The sequence below is a fragment of the Phalaenopsis equestris genome, unplaced genomic scaffold (assembly GCF_001263595.1).
Source record: "Phalaenopsis equestris unplaced genomic scaffold, ASM126359v1 Scaffold000347, whole genome shotgun sequence".
Lineage (NCBI taxonomy): Eukaryota > Viridiplantae > Streptophyta > Magnoliopsida > Asparagales > Orchidaceae > Phalaenopsis > Phalaenopsis equestris.
Window position 1 is genome coordinate 2,051,556 of NW_018164789.1, and position 18,362 is coordinate 2,069,917.

The following is an 18,362-nucleotide window of genomic DNA, read 5'->3' on the forward strand; positions in this document are numbered from 1 at the left end:
CGCTTGAGAATCCAATCCACATTCATTTATTTTCCACTTTGTAACTCCTCTCAGAGATTGAAAATTATTTAAATTTTGTTAAGTGGCATGGAATTAAGCGTTGACTTTTATATGCTTTTTTTCAAATGTCATTATTAAAGAAAATTTCACATTATATGAAAGCCTGACTTCTTTTAATTCTGGTTATGCGTTGCATTAACCTTTATTTGCATTCCTTTGCACTCAGATATTTTGTCGGCTTACAAAAATGCTTAAAGTTGTATTCTGAAAGTGGTCAATATACGACCGAGGAAATTGAACAGTTAGATGTCTTATATAAATCACTTGCGGAGCAATATAGCTGGTCATATGCTGCAAAGGTAAACTCTTACTGCTAGTGTTCTAGAGGATTTGTTGGTATGTTATTATCTTCTGGTTTGTTGTGTCCCATTTTGATTTTTCATTTCATGTCTCTGCCTGACTACTATTTTGATGTTGTTACTTGATAGGATTGAATTATGGGTCCATGGCATGAAATGAAAAATAGACTCTCGCTCCCCACAAAAATATTAAAATAAAATCGTTCATAAGAGCTGCGTAGGACTAAGGCATAAAATATTGGGCTCTGTATTCATCTGGGGCAAAGCATGCACTGCATCTTAAGAAAGTGCTTCTTCTTTAACCATTCTTCGATGGTGAAGAAAACTGCTCGTGGGGCTTGCTTCATTTTGCTATGTTTTCAAGAGCATTTTTCACAGATCTTTTCCTAACATCATATTCAGCATTATCATAATGTGTACATTGCAGTGAGAATTTTTTATTTCATGTCCATTTTTTATAAGTTTAGAATGACCTGTTTCTTGTAAATTGCTTTAAGGGGTGTGCTACTTCCAGGATTAATCTTTTTCTTTTTCTTAATAATGTTGGTTTTCTGCACGCTTTTGATTGAGAATGGTTCAAAAAGAAGAATTTTGGTGTGATAATTCATCCAAGTGATTCAAAAGATGTTGGCTTGATAAATTAAAATTAGTTTGAACGTCTTGAAAAAAATTAATTTAAATAATTTTGGCAGTACATTGAATTTCGTTATCGGCTATTAAGGGCTTATAAACTGAAGCTTTATTTGAATGAGAAGGCATGATGGTGTCATTAATGTTCAAATGTTTGCTATTAGCAACTCTCATACTGATTATGTGGCCTGTGATTTATTTTTGAAGTACAATTAGCAATTTATTTCAGCATTGCATGCAAGTCTTTTTTATTTTTGCTCTTTCTTAGTTGTGCCCTTTTCATGGTTAGTTTAAATTTTCACGTTCTCTTCCCGATTTATGATGTGTTTGTGATATTTCTGCTTCATTAGTTTGAGAGGCAATTGTTCTCCCTTTTTGCTAAGTTTACTTGTTTTTTTTGTTTGATTAGAGAATTCCACTTGATTTTTTAGAAGGTGAAAAGTTCTGCCATGCAGCTGACAACTATGTTAGGCCTCTTCTTACTAAGGTAACACAATTTATTTTTGGAGGTCCCTCCCCTCATTTGTTTTGTAGTTTTGCCAGAGCAATGTTTTTTTTTTTCGTACTGTGAATCATGTATCTCGATTTACCTTAAAAGCAAATATGTTTATGGAGTTAATTCACTTGTTATTGCTATTTTTTATTTGGAAGATTTACGTACATCACTCATTTCCTATGTATGTATAAATCTAACACCTAAGATTTAATTTTTACATATATGCCACCTGACCTAGGCTTAAGAAGTTGTATTTTACTTTTTAATAGTTAAAATGCTGGTATTTTTAATATGATGTGAAAGATTTGGGTGGTATGAATGTAAGAAGTGAGGTTTAGATGTTAGATATGTAAACACATAGGAATTAGGTGGTATGCATGCAAATGCATCTTATTATTTTTGTGTTTTTTATGCAGGGGGTTCCTTCATTGTTCTCTGATCTTAGTCCCCTGTATGATCATTGTGGAAAGGTGTGTTTTGGCAAAAGCTTTTTTTTTAAAGCACCATGTATGTTATTTCTCTGTTGTTATAGATTTTGTCTTGTAACTTCAGCATTAAATTACCATGGCAGGCAGATATCCTAGAGCATTTGTTTGTTGAACTGGAAACTTCAGTAAAGACATCTGGATGTTTTCCTGGAAGGTAACTAGGCATTCATTAAATTTGCATTTTTTTTTCTTACATGGGGATGAGTCCTGCTGTTCTATATTATGTTTATGATCTCTTTTCTTGTTTATCTTCAAGCCCATTGGGACTTCATGTGCTTTCTGTTTTTGAAATTAGCAAGTATTTGAATAATAAATTTGCTGACAATTTATATTCTAGGAACCTTGTTCTGAATATCATCTGAATTGTAGGGATAAAAAAGAACCTCCTTCAACACTTCTATGGATTTTATTTTTGCTATCTCAGGTTCGGTTTTATTTTATCTTATGTTTTGACTACTTGTTAGTCAATTTGTTATTCCTTTAAATATGAGCTCTTACTTAGGAAGTCCATATTACAGCATTATGAAAGAAGGGGGCAGCATGACCTTGCTCTGGTTAAAATCGATGAGGCCATGAAACATACCCCCACTGTGATTGACCTTTACTCTATTAAGGTTTGAGTTTACAGTTATACAGGTTCAGTGAAGTTGATGACCAATATAGAACAGCTCTGTTATGCCTTCTCTAGCGACATAAAGACCTGTGCTTGAACTTTTAGGAATACTAAACCATTGGTTAAACTTTTCACGTTTCTGAACAGGGAAGAATACTAAAGGATTGTGGTGATCTGGTAGCTGCTGCTGCCTTGGCTGATGAAGCTAGGTCCATGGATCTTGCTGATCGTTATTTAAATAGTGAATGTGTTTTGAGAATGCTAGAGGCGGATCAGGTAATGTATCGTCAGGATTTTCTCGTTGTCTCAGTTTATAGATTTGCTGCATTCTTTTTCATTTTCTCTTGTTCAACTAAATTTCTTTTACTGAAGGTTGGATTAGCAGATAAAACCGCTGTTTTGTTTACCAAGGATGGAGATCAACACAACAATCTGCATGATATGCAGTGCATGTGGTATGGTACCAGCCATATTGATTTTGCAGTGAGTTAACATATTATTTTTTGTTCTTCGTAATGATTCAAATGAATTTTGAAAGGTATGAGCTCGCATCTGGCGAAAGTTACTTCCGCCAAGGGGATCTTGGGCGGGCCTTGAAAAAGTTTTTAGCCGTAGAGAAACATTATGCGGACATGACTGAGGATCAGTTTGACTTCCACTCTTACTGCTTAAGGAAAATGACGTTGAGAGCTTATGTTTCAATGTTGAAGTTTCAAGATCAGCTGCATTCACACTCGTACTTCCATAGCGCAGCCACTGGTGCTATAAGGTAAAGTTTCTCCATCTAGTTTTCCATTTCAAATAGTTTTTGCTTTCTCTGCTAGTATATCTTAGAGAAGTCATTTTTAATGTTTTATTGATGACTTTGATAACTATATTTTTAGAGTTTGTTTGGGATAGTTTTATGACTGCCTTGAATTTCAAAATAAAGACACAATTCAATATGGGGATCTATTTTCAAGAAATTTTAATGGTGGGTTGTGGGCTCCGAAAATTCTCGATTGCTCCGAATGAATTCTCTGCATTATTTTTATTTTTGTTTTGTGAGAGAGCTTTGTAAGGTCGAGTTTTAGAAGACAGATTGGTTTATAGATAAGACACTACCCAGAGATTTTACCTTCATTTTTGCAATGACTTTTTGATCTGGAGTTTGAGGTTTCCCATAGACGCAACCCTTATAGTTAATTATCTCTCCCGATAAAGGGAGGACACTTTTTGATTAAGGCTAGTCATTTAGAATTGAAAATTGAACATGTAATAGCAGTAGATACATGATTTAAGCTGTAGAACTCATCACTTGAAGCTTAAAGCGGATGGTGGGGAATGAGATAAAACCTGATCAAGTTCTCATGGTTCTGTCATCCCGGGTCGTCGGTTTTTGATCTACTTAGTCAGAAGAGGTAGTCAACCTAACCTGACAGAAAGATTCTTGTCAGCAGTCATGAGTTGCATTGTCCAAGATATCGTTGTAGATCTGGAGCGGATGTTTGTCAAATGGACAAATTTAAGTCGACCTTAGCTAACAGAAAGTTTTATGTCAATCAACTATACCCTTATAATTCACTATTCAAAGGGTAAAAGTCATTGAGAGCATATGGGTTGCTGTTGTGACCGTAATATAATTATGTCATTTGGCAGCTATCACCCCGTCAAAGGGCTCTAGTCATAACCACTACTTTGTGGTGTTATGTGGCGGTAGAATCACACGGATAGAAAACTCGGGCCACGTTCTTGCTGACATCAATTATTTTGATTATAAATATATTGATACATTTGATATGACCTTCACTCTTTGTTAGCTGGAGTCGATCAAAAGTTTATCACCCTCAACAAACTGTTGCGAAGGGCGGAAGACATTTATTTTAAGTCTTAAGCAATTTAATTTTAACTTTGAGTATTTTAATCGATTACTTTGAGAAGTTTGATTTAAAAGTTTGACACCTCGGGTTGATATCTTAGATCAACGTGGTCATTATCGAGGAATTAGAACATTTAAAGTATTTATATTTGAATAGAGGACATTTAGTTTTGTTAGTTTAAGTTTCTCAAAGTATAAGTCTCATTGACTCCTATCCTTGTATGTAGGAGGATCGGACTAAGTGATTTGGACTTGTAAATTCTTATTTTTGGATTTGGACGTTTATTTCGAAATTACTAGACTCGTCAACTCCAGTCTTTGCGAAGAGGATCGAGCTGATGGGGAGAGGCTTACAACCCTATCTTATAGATAAAGCGACCCGATTAGCCCGCACAACATTTTCGAACCTCGTATTTCAACATTTAATATTTTGGTTAGAGCACATACAAACATTTAATTTCATATGTTAATTATTTTAAATAATTTTATAAGATTTAAAGACTTGCACAATTTTTAAACCATAAGTTTAATATGAATTTTACATAAGGAGGTACATCCAAGATTTTAAAAATGTGCATAATTGGTTTGCTTATAGAGACACCTTAAAGCATATATAAAGTCGAGCATCTCTTGTAGTACTCATCTACGTCTTAAAAAATGAACTCATATTTCAAAAGTCTCATTTGACTTAGGAAAGAACCATAAAATTAGTATAGATTTTGAAATTATTCAGAGCTTAAAGTATTTACAAGAGTGTTGTGATTCTAGAATTTAGAAAGGGGTCGTCTTCTGTTCGCTAACAAGAATATTGAGAATTCGGTGGCGAGGGAGACATATGACGTCCTTTGTTGAGTATTAAAAAAATGGAATTTATATTTTTATGCTTAGCCCCGAGTTATGACGTTTTAGATTTTATTTAGGCTTGCCCCTCAATTTGTAAAATTTTATATTCAATTTAAGGTTAACCTTCCTAATTTTTAATTTATATTCAACATAGGCTTACCCCCACTTTATAGAATTTGCACCCCCCCCCCCCCCCCCCCCCCCCCCCCCCCAAAAAAAAAAAAAAACCCAACAATTCTTTCACATTTAAGCCATTTAAAGAATTTAAGCTTTAAAAATCATTTACAAGCCTTGACAATCCAATTTCAAATATATATTTTATTTTATTTTTGCAAGTTTAGAGTTTCAAATAATTCAATTTTAGGACATTTTATAAAATCTTAAATTATTTTATAAGTCCAAATTTTGAAATATTTTATAAGGGTTACAAGTTCAAATCACCAAAAATTTCAGCAACCTCTCGGTGTCATCCCTGATTAGGGGGTTGCATTGAGATGTCTGCTTGCACAACTGTCTATAAGACTCGTTGGTCAGTGTCGTGAGACACTACGACCGCAGAGAATTTTCTAATATGTCGGTCTAGAAAACACAGGTACGTCTTCGATTATCCTGCATAAGAATGAAGTGATTCTGATTTGCTTGCATTTATATCTTTTTGAGCTCCGACGATGATTGATGACAACACAAAATAAAAGTATAACATAGATTTCTCCCTTCTCTCTCTCAATTTTTTTTAATACAATGCACACTACAGTAATATAAAATAATAGTAATAATAAAATGAAGGCTTGGTTTGGCTGCATAAGAGCAAAAAATAAGTGTGACTGTATGTGATAGGATTTCTCGATGTGCTGTGATCGAGAATAAGAATATGAAACATAAGAGGAAAAAATGAGAGTTTCGGGTCTTTGTATCGTGAGCCCACATTTGCTTTTTCCGCTTAGCTCTAATCGCGAGGTTTCCATCACAGCGGCGAAGGCTTTGGGTGTAATCCATGGAGAGGGTACAGACCTGACGAGCATTTTGGGTTGTATCGCGTGCATAACAAGGAAGGCGGAACGAGATATACGGGAGTTTCAGAGGCCTTCGTTTGTCGCGATTCTGTCGTTGCCTTCCCCTCAAGGATCCCGTTATCTTTGAGCAAAATGAAGATGTTGTGATCTTCTTCTTGTTTCCCGCTAGCCCTAGATGCGTTCTCGTCGTCGCTTTTTTGTGGTAACCCTAAGTGCGACTGTATTGCGAGTGGAGTAGGCAAACATGGAGGCAGAGCTTCTGTGGTTTGTTGCGATCTAGAGGAAGAAGATGAAGTGGTACCGTGTGGGGTTTCCATTCCAAATAGAAAAAATGGTCAATGTGAGGAGCCCATTTTGATTTTTGAAGGATCATAGAGTTATAAGAATTGTCGTGAAGTGAAGTTTGGTGAGATTAGTTATGCGGGAAAGATAATAATTGACTTTATATTTATTTTCCATTTTCTTTCTTTTTTTTGAATTTTTTTAATTTATTTTAGCAGTCAACTTGGGCAACTACTTTTTGCAACTAAATTTGTTAGTGCGGTGGGTGTAAGAAAGTTGTTATCCGACTTTTTGTGGAAAAGAGATACAAGTCTTACTTCTGTTTTCTTAAAAGTTATTTTCCCATTACAATTTTACAACCATCTTTATAAAAGCCGCATCCATCCCCAACGGACCCTTAATGATAGAGCTTTAGCCTTTTAGCCCTTTCCCAGAGTTTCAATGTGTGAATGCCATTGGTATCAAAGTATCATGTGGACTATTTTGTTGAACTTTGCGTTGATATAGATTATGTTTGTTTTTGGACAATTGGCTTTGACAATATTTGATTTTTTTATGTGCCGAAGATAAATATTCTTATTTTAAGCAAAGATTTGGTATATTTGAGTTTGTCAGGTCAGGTGCAGTTAAATTGTCCTTTGCAATTTCTGCATTTTAACACCAAGTTCTTCCACAATTCATTTAGAATTTGTTCTCGGTGCCTTAACTTGCATTCTTTGCTCTATAATATTTTGTAATCTTCTAATGCATACTGTACTTGTGCGTACAAATTCATAATATTTGTCTTCAGTCATTTTATCAAACTTGTTTTATTTTGACATGCTAGATCCAACTAAATTGTTGGGCTAATATGATGTTGATAGATTGATGTTTAATGTCTATTTGCTTCAGTTTATCATTTTGGTAATGTCCAATCTAGTTTTTTTATTATGCATCATTTTCACATAACTGTGGACCAGGTAATTTTAATTTGAAGATTTAGAATGGTATAAATTTCATATCAACGGTGACATAAATCTAATTGATACCTTATTGTATGCAGTTTTTATATGAAAATTTTATTGGGTGAAAATTTTCCTGAAATAATAGAAAAATTATAACAAGAAAAACTTGAGAAGATCAAGGGTTTAGAGCTAAGCGAACAAAGATCAAGTAGATAATGTCATTTTTGTTAGTATAATATTAATTATTCATTATTATTCCTAGAAGATGAAGCGAAACCAACTTCTAGTATAGATTTAACTATATTGGATTTTTCAGTTAAACATGATTTATGGAAGAGTATATAACTGATGGAGTTTAATTCTTTAAAATTGAAAGATGCCCTTATGGTTATATGGTATTTGGACGCTTGAGGCATTATGTGCCTTCATGGTCGCTCTGCTAGCAAAGTAAGGCTCTATAAAAATTTTATTTCATATAATAAACATGTTTTAATTATGAAAAAGAGTACTAAAGAGTGTAAATTGATAAAATGGGTCATTTGGTGTATGGAACATGCACGGTCTTGGGAAGGGTATTATGTGATAACCAGATCAGAAAATGGTCTTGGAAAAATAATAAATTAAATTTTTTTTTTTCTACATTCCAAATTCCTAAAATGTTATTAAATAGAAAATCTTAAAATTGTAATTCACTTTTAATTAATCTAAATAAAGCTTAAAGCTTTTATGACTTCGACAAAAACAACAACAAGCCTTTATCACACTAAGTGAGGTTGGGTTACATACATCTTTTTTCTCCATTGTGTCCTATTGAATGTCATATTTTTATTTGATTCTAATAAATTAGGATCATTTTTATGCGACATGCTCAAACCTTTTTAGGTCTACCTCTACCGTTCTTAACATAATTCAAATCTAAAACATCTACTCTACTAACTGGATCTTTAGATGGTGGACATTTAATGTGACCAAACCATCTAAGACGACTCTCTTTAATCTTGTCTGTCACTGGAACTACACTAACTTTTTCACGGATATATTCGTATTGCATTTTGTCTCTAAGTATAAAGCCACTCGTCCACCTAAGCATTCTCATCTTAGCAACACTTAACTTAGTTTTATGTTTCTCTTTTACAGGCCAACATTGTACGCCATAAAGCATTGCATGTCTCAGGATCATCTTAACTTTCTATAAAGTTTTTCTTTTAAGTCTAACTGGTACTTTTCTATTACACAATAGGCCTGATGCATTCCTCCACTTCAAGAATCCTCCTTGAATTCTATTGATAGCATCCCCATCTATATCACCATGAATTTGAACAAATAGACCTGAGATATCTAAATCGTTCACTCTTAATGATTTGATCACCCATTGTTACAACTCTGCCACTACTTTTAAAATTACATTCTATGTATTCAGTTTTAGCTCTACTCAAATAATAGCCTTTAGACTCTAATGTTTACCTCCATAATTCAAGTTTTTCTTGAACTCTCTCTAGTTTTATTCACAACAAGGATAACATAAGCGAAAAGCATACGTCAAGGTATACTCCAGTAAGAGCAGCCATAACTAAGCAAAAAGCCATGTGCTTAAAGTCCATCCCTAATAAAATCCAATTGAAAGAGGAAAAAACTTTGTCCATCCTCCTCTTGTTCAAACACAAGTAACAACTCAAGTATACATATCTTTACTGACTTGAATATAATTCATATCAACACCTTCTTTTTCTAGAACTCTCCAAAGAACTTTCTTGGAGCCTTATCTTAAGATTTTTCTAAATCAACCAAAATCATATACAAATCCTTCTTACTCTCTCTATACATCTCCATCAAACCTCTCAATAAATGCATAATTTCTACAGTAGGCTTGTCCGTCATAAATCCAAAATGATTTTGAGAAATCTTTGTATCGTCTTAACCTATGCTCAATTACTCTCTCCCATAATTCCATTGTACATGCCTCTCTTTTTAGCACCTTGGTGATGACACGCACAAAATTGTATGGGGGCATTATGGCCTTCTCTGGTCTTGCTTGGGCACCTAAGGGAATGTTGGGCTTGCTTTAAAGTAAGGCTTGTCCTGGGACTATTTTATGATTAGGGAATTTATGGAGTCTTAAAGTTAAGTTATTAGAACTACAATGATGTCGGCCCAAGTGGTTATGATAGAAAATATATCCAAAGGATCCATAGTTATAATTAATGTTGAACAGTTAGGAATTAAAAGAGGGCAGATTAAAGAAACATGGATATCAATTGAGCATAAAAAATTTAACACCTCATGCAATGATATATGAGAACAATTGGAGAATTAGGATATTGTAAATCCAAAATAGTTTTGATTAGGCTAATGATAATTGCTTTGATCAAATGGGAGCTAAAATTGCTTAATCAGAGAGGAGAGTAGGGTACTTAAAATTCATTGAAAGATTAATGTTTGTTGTTTGAACTATTTACGCTAAGGATAATTTTAGATTTATAAACATCAAACTCATAGTTCATATTCTTGAATTATTTTAGATAATTAGTTGGTATATTTTATTATGTCTCTTAGTTTCTCATAAATAAGTTAGATTGTTTTAGCTTTTGTTCAATCATGATTTTTAACTCTTACCTTTTTCGGTGTGAATTTTGCTTATTTTTCTTAGAATTATTATGCATGATAGAAGAATTAAGCACTATTTTTGTACTCACAATGATGTCAAATAGCAGATATCCATATTTTTTAGGCTACATTACATAGTAGTTAAATACATTTAATCTCTTGGTTCATAGCGTCACATTCACACATAAAATATTCAACTTGATTGATGGAATTAGGATAACTCACATTTCCTTAACTTTTTTTTGTGAGCTATGTAGTGAAACCAATTTCTTGTTCAGTTGTAAAATCTAAATAGGAAAGGAAAGATTTTGTGCATGTCATTTGTTGTGGGAAAATATAATATGTTATTCATTGAATTAAAAGTTTCTATCACATCAAATGAATACAATAGAAAACAAACCATAGAGAATAAAGACAATTATGAAGGAATAAATGCATAATTCTTCAAGTTGTTTTTTTCCCCTTATTATATATTTGTTCACTATTATTTTCCTAATGTGCACTATATGCCTGCACTTTCTCTCAAGCTGTATCAGTAGATGCCTACCGATTTTTGGTGGAAATATTTGTTAGATATTCTGACTTGAAAACATAAGCATTAAAAATTTTCTTGGAAAGTCTCATTTCAATGAAATGACTATCAACTTTTTTATGTCTTGTTCATAAAAAAAGAGGCTTTATTGGCAATACAGATGTTGACATAATTTTCACAATATAATATTCTGGGCTAATTGATAGGAAATACAATCTCTATGTTCAGCCTTTGAATTGGACCTGGCCATGATATATATATATATATATATATAACTTTTTCAAGTGAGTAGGTTGCCTCAAATAAATAGCCGGCATTTTTTAGAGGAATCTTTTATATTTTTTTGATGTATAAAATAACTTCTCTATACTTCTATTCTGGGTTTTGTGTTTGTTAGCTACCAAATCCAACAATAAATGATATTTAAAATTTGGTTATATTCAAACAAATTACTTATCAATAAACTTTTGATATTGAGACTAGATATCCAGGAGCTCTTTGTCATTTGTCGTTAAAGTCCTATTACTGTATAAGTTGCCAAAATATGTCCTTTTAAAGAAGATTAGTAGCGTATTCTCTTTTAAGTTAATGATGCCCCTTTGCTTGTTAGGCAAACTTAACTCCAAGGAAATACTTGGCCCCCTTAGATCTTTAGGTGATAAAATTATTTCTAAGGTAGTGTTTTACTTCCAAGATGACATTATAATTGTTCCTAATGAGTAAGATGTGATCAAATAACATTGCAAGAATGACATATATTAATTAGCAATGACAAAGATAAAATGGTCAATGGTGTTATTGCGGAGACCAATATTAGACCAATATTGGCAAGAACTTTGCAAAATTTGTGGATCCAAGCCCGAGGATTCAGATTAATTCCATAAATAGCCTTCATGCGTAAAAAATCATGTTCTCCCTTTGAGCATCATACCCAGCAGTCTGCTCAATGTAAATTACCTTTTGAAGCTTTTCATAAAGGAAGGCATCACTAATCTTCAATTGTAGTAATCAAACATTGATTAATGGCCTTGCGAGAAGAATTCATACCGAGTTAAGTCTGACAATAGGGGATAATTTAGTCAACTAGTTTATCCCATATATTTAAGTGTATCATTTTACAATTTGTCAACTTTTGTAGTAATTGAAGTGAAGTACACCTTTCCATGCATGGGTTAGGTGGCATATTTGTAAAATTGAAGTTTAGGTGTTAGATATTTAAATTTATAATTTGTAAGTGGTATGTATCTTTTGTTATGTGAAATATGTATATTTGTTTTTTATAGTGCAGGTCTTATATAAAACTGTATGATTCTCCATTGAAACCGACTGGTGAAGAAGATGGTGATGTATCTGGTATGCTTCCTGCTCAAAAAAGAAAACATAAACAAAAACTAAAGAAAGCAGAAGCTCGTGCTAAAAAAGTAAAGTTAGCCTCTTTCTTGTTATGTATTTGTTTTTTACATGTAAATTTTAATTAATCAACATTGTTTTTCCTCAAGGAGGCTGAAGAAAAAAATGATGAAGCAAATTCTGGTAGTATGTCCAAGTCTGGAAAAAAGCAGCATGCCAAGCCTGTTGATTTAGATCCTCATGGGGAGAAATTGTTGCAGGTTACTGCTCGTCTTGCTCCCAAAAGCTCTTATATTATGTAATGTTCAGGGATTATTTGGGATCATTTTTGTTTTTGTTTTTATATTTGTGTTTTTTTTAAAAAAAAATTGTTTGTTTGGTGTGTTTTTACATGTTTTTATTTTATGTTTCTAAAAGCAACTTAACATATTTTTTAAAATATTCAAAACCTTTTTTAGGTTTTTTTTATTATTTTTAAAAACAATCATATGTTAATCAAGTAAAATGATGAAAAAATAATGAAGCAAAAAAAAAAAAAAAAAGAAGAAAATGAAGAAAAAAATGATGAAGCAAATTCTTGTAGTATGTCCAAGTGTGGAAAAAAGCAGCATGCCAAGCCTGTTGATTTAGATCCTCATGGGGAGAAACTGTTGCAGGTTACTGCTTGTCTTGCTCCCAAAAGCCCTTATATTATGTAATGTTCAGGGATTATTTGGGATCATTTTTGTTTTTGTTTTTATATTTGTGTTTTTTTTTTTAAATTTGTTTGTTTGGTGTGTTTTTACATGTTTTTATTTTATGTTTCTAAAAGCAACTTAACATATTTTTGAAAATATTCAAAACCTTTTTTAGGTTTTTTTTATTATTTTTAAAAACAATCATATGTTAATCAAATATTTCAATATATTTTTTTTGTTTCAAATCAAAACTTGAACAAAACAATATAGAAGTGATCCCAAATGGCCCCTCGATTATTTCTCAGTTTGGACTTTTCATTAAGATGAAAAAAGATAATTGCAGGTTGAAGATCCACTTTTAGAAGCTACAAAATATCTGAAGCTCCTGCAGAACAACTCATCGCAATCTTTAGAAACACACATACTTTCTTTTGAACTGAATATGCGCAAACGAAAAATTTTGCTTGCCTTCCAGGTATAACGCTTTTTTTTTTTTTTGGTATCTTATTTAGAGGCCTTCCATTTTAACCCAACTTATTTGCCTCAGTTTGTGTTGTAGAATTTTTCTTTTTTCCCACTCATAAATATTTGTGTTTTTTAAAATTAAATTTTCATATTTATAGTTTCCTTTTATAATTACATGCAATTTTGCACCCAACACTTTGCTTTCCATCTTTTAAGACTGTTGAATGGGATCTCAAATGTTCCTGATATCAGGTGAAGCTCTTGGAATAGTCTTTCTGCTGTTGTTATCTCGTACATGAAATTTTCTGAAAAAAATATATATATGTTAAATTTGTTGTGGGCTTAATATTATGTACTTAGTATATTTTACTGTTTAACTCTTTAAGGGCCATTTACATACATAGCACACAATTCTTATTCTTATGATACATAGCACACAATTCTTATGTATTTACATATCTCACACCTTAACTTTCATATTTACACACATAATACTCGATTCTTTAATCATGGTGGGTTCGCTTTCACGCCTTTTTATCTATCCTTTATATTTTTTTATGCTTCTAATCCCTTACAGTGTGTACAGGCGGTCAAACAGTTGATTAAATTGGATGAAAACAGCCCCGACTCGCACAAGTGCTTGGTATGTATCCCCTAGATAAATTCCCAGATCTTTTATTTTTAACGAATGGAACCCCAATTTCGTGAGATTATTTTTCTGATTTTATGGTATAAAGGCTGCTGCTGCTGTTGTTGTTGTTGTTGTTGTTGTTGTTGAGTAATCTTTTATTTTTAACGAATGGAACCCCAATTTCGTGAGATTATTTTTCTGATTTTATGGTATAAAGGCTTTCCAAATTGATTTGATTTACATAGACGGGCTTATGTTGATATTTTGAGTTTATTTAATTTTGGTTGTTGAACTACATGGTTAAACATGGAACTAGAGTTTTAAGTTTGGCTTTGATATGTTGTCCAATAATAGTTAAACTAGCCTTTATCTGTTGTCACCTTAGAAGCAGATTATGCCTTTTTATGTTCCAAAATTCTTCAGGCTGTTATTACACTGTATAGGTATTTTCTGTTTCATAAGCTTCATTTATATTACCATGTTTAATCTGTGTGTAAGCATGTATGTTCATTCTAATGGTTGGGATGATATCTTGAGGCTCCGATAGACAATATATTGCAGGTAGAACGTAGAAAATGTGCATAATGAACTAAAATATAATTTTATTAACTATCATCCCAACTATTAGAATGAAACATATTTTGCAGCAATATGAGTTTCATTATGCTTGGCATTTAATCTTTACAGTCAACAAATAGCTTATGCAAATAAACTATATTTAATGCAACATAATCAAAATTTGTGCTTGTGGTAACAAAGTAAAATTTTCAGGTTTTTTAAAAGTACCATAGACAACACCAAAAGAAAGGAAAATTTAAGTAAAACTTTAAATATCTCTGTTTTTCATCAAATCACTCACAGTATTAGCAGATAAATTCTTTGTTAAATGGCATTTTATGTTTCTGAACCTGCTCTGTTTTGTCACCAGATAAAGTTCTTTCATAGAATCAGCAGCTCATCAGCCCCTGTGACGGATTCGGAGAAACTTATTTGGAATGTGTTGGAGGCAGAAAGGACTAATATAAGGTTTTATAAATTTTGTACTAGTACTTTTTGTGTGTTTGAATTCAGGATTTTAATTATTTGTTTTGTTTTTCAGTCAATTACTTGGAAAATCTTTAGTAGAAGTAAATAAAAGCTTTCTAGAGAAGCATAAAGGTTTGTATTATTAATCACAACAAATACTTTGTGATTTGGTGCATGGTTTATGCGCTCTTTTGCTTTATTTCTCTCGGTTTCTCTCCACCGTGTCATTGCAGATTCTTTGATGCATCGGGTTGCTGCGGCGGAGATGCTGTATGTTCTAGAGCCTGATAAAAAGCTCGAGGCAATTCAGTTAATTCAAGATTCAACAAATAACATAGCACCCCTGTAAATTTTACATAATTTAATCTTTATCTTTTTAAATGCATGTAACATTTTATCAGTTCCTAATGTGTTTTCCTCTGCTATTGTAGCAGAAATGGGGCTTTGGGGCCTGTTGGGGTGTGGAAACTTGAGGATTGCATCTCAGTACACAAATTACTAGAATTAGTTTTCCATAATCCAGATGTTGCACTTAGTAAGATCTTACTTTTTTTCTTCTTCCTTCTTATAACAGTTCTAAGAAAACGATGTAACATCTATTATTTCGTAGAAAAGTGTCAAAATAGCCCCGACTTTTTGTAGGATGTTATTTTAGTCAGAGTCTATAGAAGTGTCAATTTATCGAAATTATTCCCACGGGGAACTATTTCATTCCCAACTTAAAAAGCATGGGGATTAATTTGACACTCTTATAGACTCCGGGACTAAAAAGGCCTCATGTAAACTGTCAGGAGATTATTTCGACACTTTGCTCAATTATTTAGCATCAATGTAGATACTTATTTATTTTTCTGCAATTTCAGCTTATTTCTAAGTTTCTTTCTTTACAAGTTGTGAGCATCAATGAGCTACGAGTCTTTTTAGTTGTTAACATGCCACTATATTGTAGGTTGGAAGGTTCGTTGTGCCGGATATTTTCCTTATTCAACTTATTTTGGCGGTTTGAAGAGCTCCGCTGTCGTCGGTTTAGCGAACGGCAATGAATATGGTGCACCCATAAAAGAAGACTTGAACCATCATGTTGTAGGTGGAAGCGCGCAAAATGGAAATTTGCACTCCTTCAAGGATCTCACCATCTAATCTTTTGTTATCTGTTTAATCTAATTATTACATGGAGACTAAGATCAATAGATTCAAATCAGAGTTTCTTCTCCCAATCGATGGCGCCGCACTCGGAGTAGGAAAATGTCAGTGCGGAAGAGCAGCTGCGTCGCGCAATTTCGCTCCTGAATTTTGGTTTTGATTTGCTGCTGCGGCGTCGTTCTTAATGAAGAGTTTGGGATTTCCTCATCACAACCTTCAGAATTTCACAAAAATGTGTATAACTTATTTTTCTTCATAAGTGTGAGACAAGTCTAATCCACATTTCACTTGGCGATTAGCACCTCCCAGTCCTATTAAATTATATTTCCCTTATATTAAAACATAGCAAACTAGGCATTAATACTTGGTTGGTTGTATAATTTTGAAGGTATTGGGATTTAATTTCTCGCCAAGTTATTTGTTGGAGAGGTTAACTTTATAAATTATAAATTTGCAGTCATTCCAGTCTGCATTTTGTGTTCATCTTTGACAGTGTGGGTCTATTTATGTTGGTGTATTAATATTTGCAAATTGCATCATCAATCAGCACAAAGCTCTGATCAGAATTGGGGGCACTTGCATTATTCTGAACTGCACTTTCATATTTACATACATTAGTCTTTTAAATCTAGCATGAAAAGATGTTTTTTGAGTTGTGGGTCTAAATGTGAAGGTTTTTAGGTGTGGATGCAAATATGTAAGAATTGTCTGGTATGTTTGTAAATGCCCTAAAATTATTAGAAATTGTATTCAACTTTTGTAAAAGTTCTTAAAAAAAAATAAAAATAAAAATAAAAATAAAATTAAAATAATAAGAAGATGAATTAAAGTATTTTGGTGAGAATATAAATGCTCATAAAGGGTATTCTTCTTTCACAACAAACATAGCACACTCTACATAATAATAAGCCTCACGTGAGTAACCTAATTTCCTTAATTAGTGCAAACTATTTTTGCCCTTCAATCTAATTTTTTTTACAAAAGCCAAGCTAATATTAATGTTTTGGGAGGTAAAAAAGGAAATAAAATTTAGAAAGTAGCCCTAAAATCTTCCTTAAAATTACATTGAATGCATGATAAAGTTGAAAATTAATTGCGTTTAGGTCTCCATTGAAAGTTGGGATTGTTAGGTTTCAAAAAGTATAAGATAATGAGAATGCTTGTCAAAGTTGTTATCTTCTTTAGTTTAGGGTGGTTGTTGGCTGATTCATAAAAATTTATTAGGGAGTATATAGGCTTTGATGTTTACCATTTTCGTTAATGTGAGACATTTATGAAATGGGATTATTAAGAAATTTTATAAATATTATGAAAATTAAATAAGATGGATTTATAGAGAAATCTACTTTTATTTAATTTTCTGGCACAGCTTAATTATTGTGCTTGAGGATTTAGGCTTATTAAAAATATATGTGAAACTGTTGAATAATAATTTGATGCTCAAAAAGCTGCGTTGGTTATTATATATATATTTTTTAAGCTGTTAGAAAGCTGTCACCGCATCTAGCCAGGAAGGACGGGAAAACACGGGTTTCAGCGACAGCGTTTTGAAAAAACTGCAAAAATGCAGTTTACTTAAACATACAAAACTGCAATGCGATGTCGCACCGCCGTCCTAAACTGACCCTTAAGCATATTACATTTTAAGAAATGATATTTTTTTATGAAATAAAATAATTAGTCAAGGTTTTTAATTTAGTTACTATGATAAGGAAAACTTTTAATTCAACGTTTGGAATAGTTCAATTAGCTTATTTTAAATAGAAAATATATTTTACAAACTAATAATTATAGGGTATTTTAATTTTAAATATAAAATCATTAAATGTAGATAAAATAATTGATGAGATTTCTGAATTTTTGAAAAGAATATTAATGTCTAATTAAATTCACATAATAAATAAATACATCATTTTTAAATATTTTTTTAAACTTCAATTAATCCGAAAAATCATCAAACAAGCTAAAGCAATAAACTCCCTTAACTCACAAATATTTCAGTATAGAACACTTATAATGTATTTATTTTTTTATTTATATGTATTTTTATATAGGACTAATTTCTTTTTCACAGTGGTCCTTTCAAAATATCATATTTATCGAGGAAATATTAAATTCAAAGATCCTCTGTAAATAATAAAATTTAGGTGTTAGATATGTTAATAGATAGAAATTGGGTGGTAGGTATGTAAATGACCCTTTTCCTTTTTTCAAAAAAAAAAAAAAAATTAATATTGCAAATTTTTAAAATTAACTATTGCAGTTATGACTGTAGATGGAACATTCAAATAATTAGAAATTATCAATAAAATTATGCTTAATTTCTTAATTGACATATTTAATAGTGATGTTGCAATCATTTATTTTTATGAGATATGGTCGGTCACATGCATGAAATAAGATTGTTT

The 18,362-nt window shown here is 32.2% G+C and overlaps 1 protein-coding gene across 5 annotated transcripts in view; it reads left to right on the plus strand.

Moving 5' to 3' along the window:
• The window catches only part of LOC110025998 (N-terminal acetyltransferase A complex auxiliary subunit NAA15), a 43,019-nt gene extending 26,584 nt beyond the window's left edge, over window positions 1–16,435 (plus strand). The window contains exons 9-26 of one of the 5 annotated variants that reach the window (XM_020726729.1): window positions 227–359; window positions 1,399–1,476; window positions 1,902–1,955; window positions 2,057–2,127; window positions 2,343–2,397; window positions 2,492–2,587; window positions 2,734–2,862; window positions 2,959–3,041; window positions 3,125–3,355; window positions 11,951–12,083; window positions 12,162–12,272; window positions 13,033–13,164; window positions 13,732–13,797; window positions 14,714–14,811; window positions 14,885–14,943; window positions 15,045–15,156; window positions 15,243–15,346; window positions 15,761–16,435. In XM_020726729.1, coding sequence (XP_020582388.1) covers window positions 227–359; window positions 1,399–1,476; window positions 1,902–1,955; window positions 2,057–2,127; window positions 2,343–2,397; window positions 2,492–2,587; window positions 2,734–2,862; window positions 2,959–3,041; window positions 3,125–3,355; window positions 11,951–12,083; window positions 12,162–12,272; window positions 13,033–13,164; window positions 13,732–13,797; window positions 14,714–14,811; window positions 14,885–14,943; window positions 15,045–15,156; window positions 15,243–15,346; window positions 15,761–15,951 — 1,936 coding nt within the window. In that variant the 3' untranslated portion in view covers window positions 15,952–16,435. The remainder of the gene's footprint in view (window positions 1–226; window positions 360–1,398; window positions 1,477–1,901; window positions 1,956–2,056; window positions 2,128–2,342; window positions 2,398–2,491; window positions 2,588–2,733; window positions 2,863–2,958; window positions 3,042–3,124; window positions 3,356–11,950; window positions 12,084–12,161; window positions 12,273–13,032; window positions 13,165–13,731; window positions 13,798–14,713; window positions 14,812–14,884; window positions 14,944–15,044; window positions 15,157–15,242; window positions 15,347–15,760) is intronic. The other 4 variants (XM_020726730.1, XM_020726732.1, XM_020726733.1 and 1 more) reach the window with 4 other exon arrangements.
• Window positions 16,436–18,362: the final 1,927 nt, after the last annotated feature.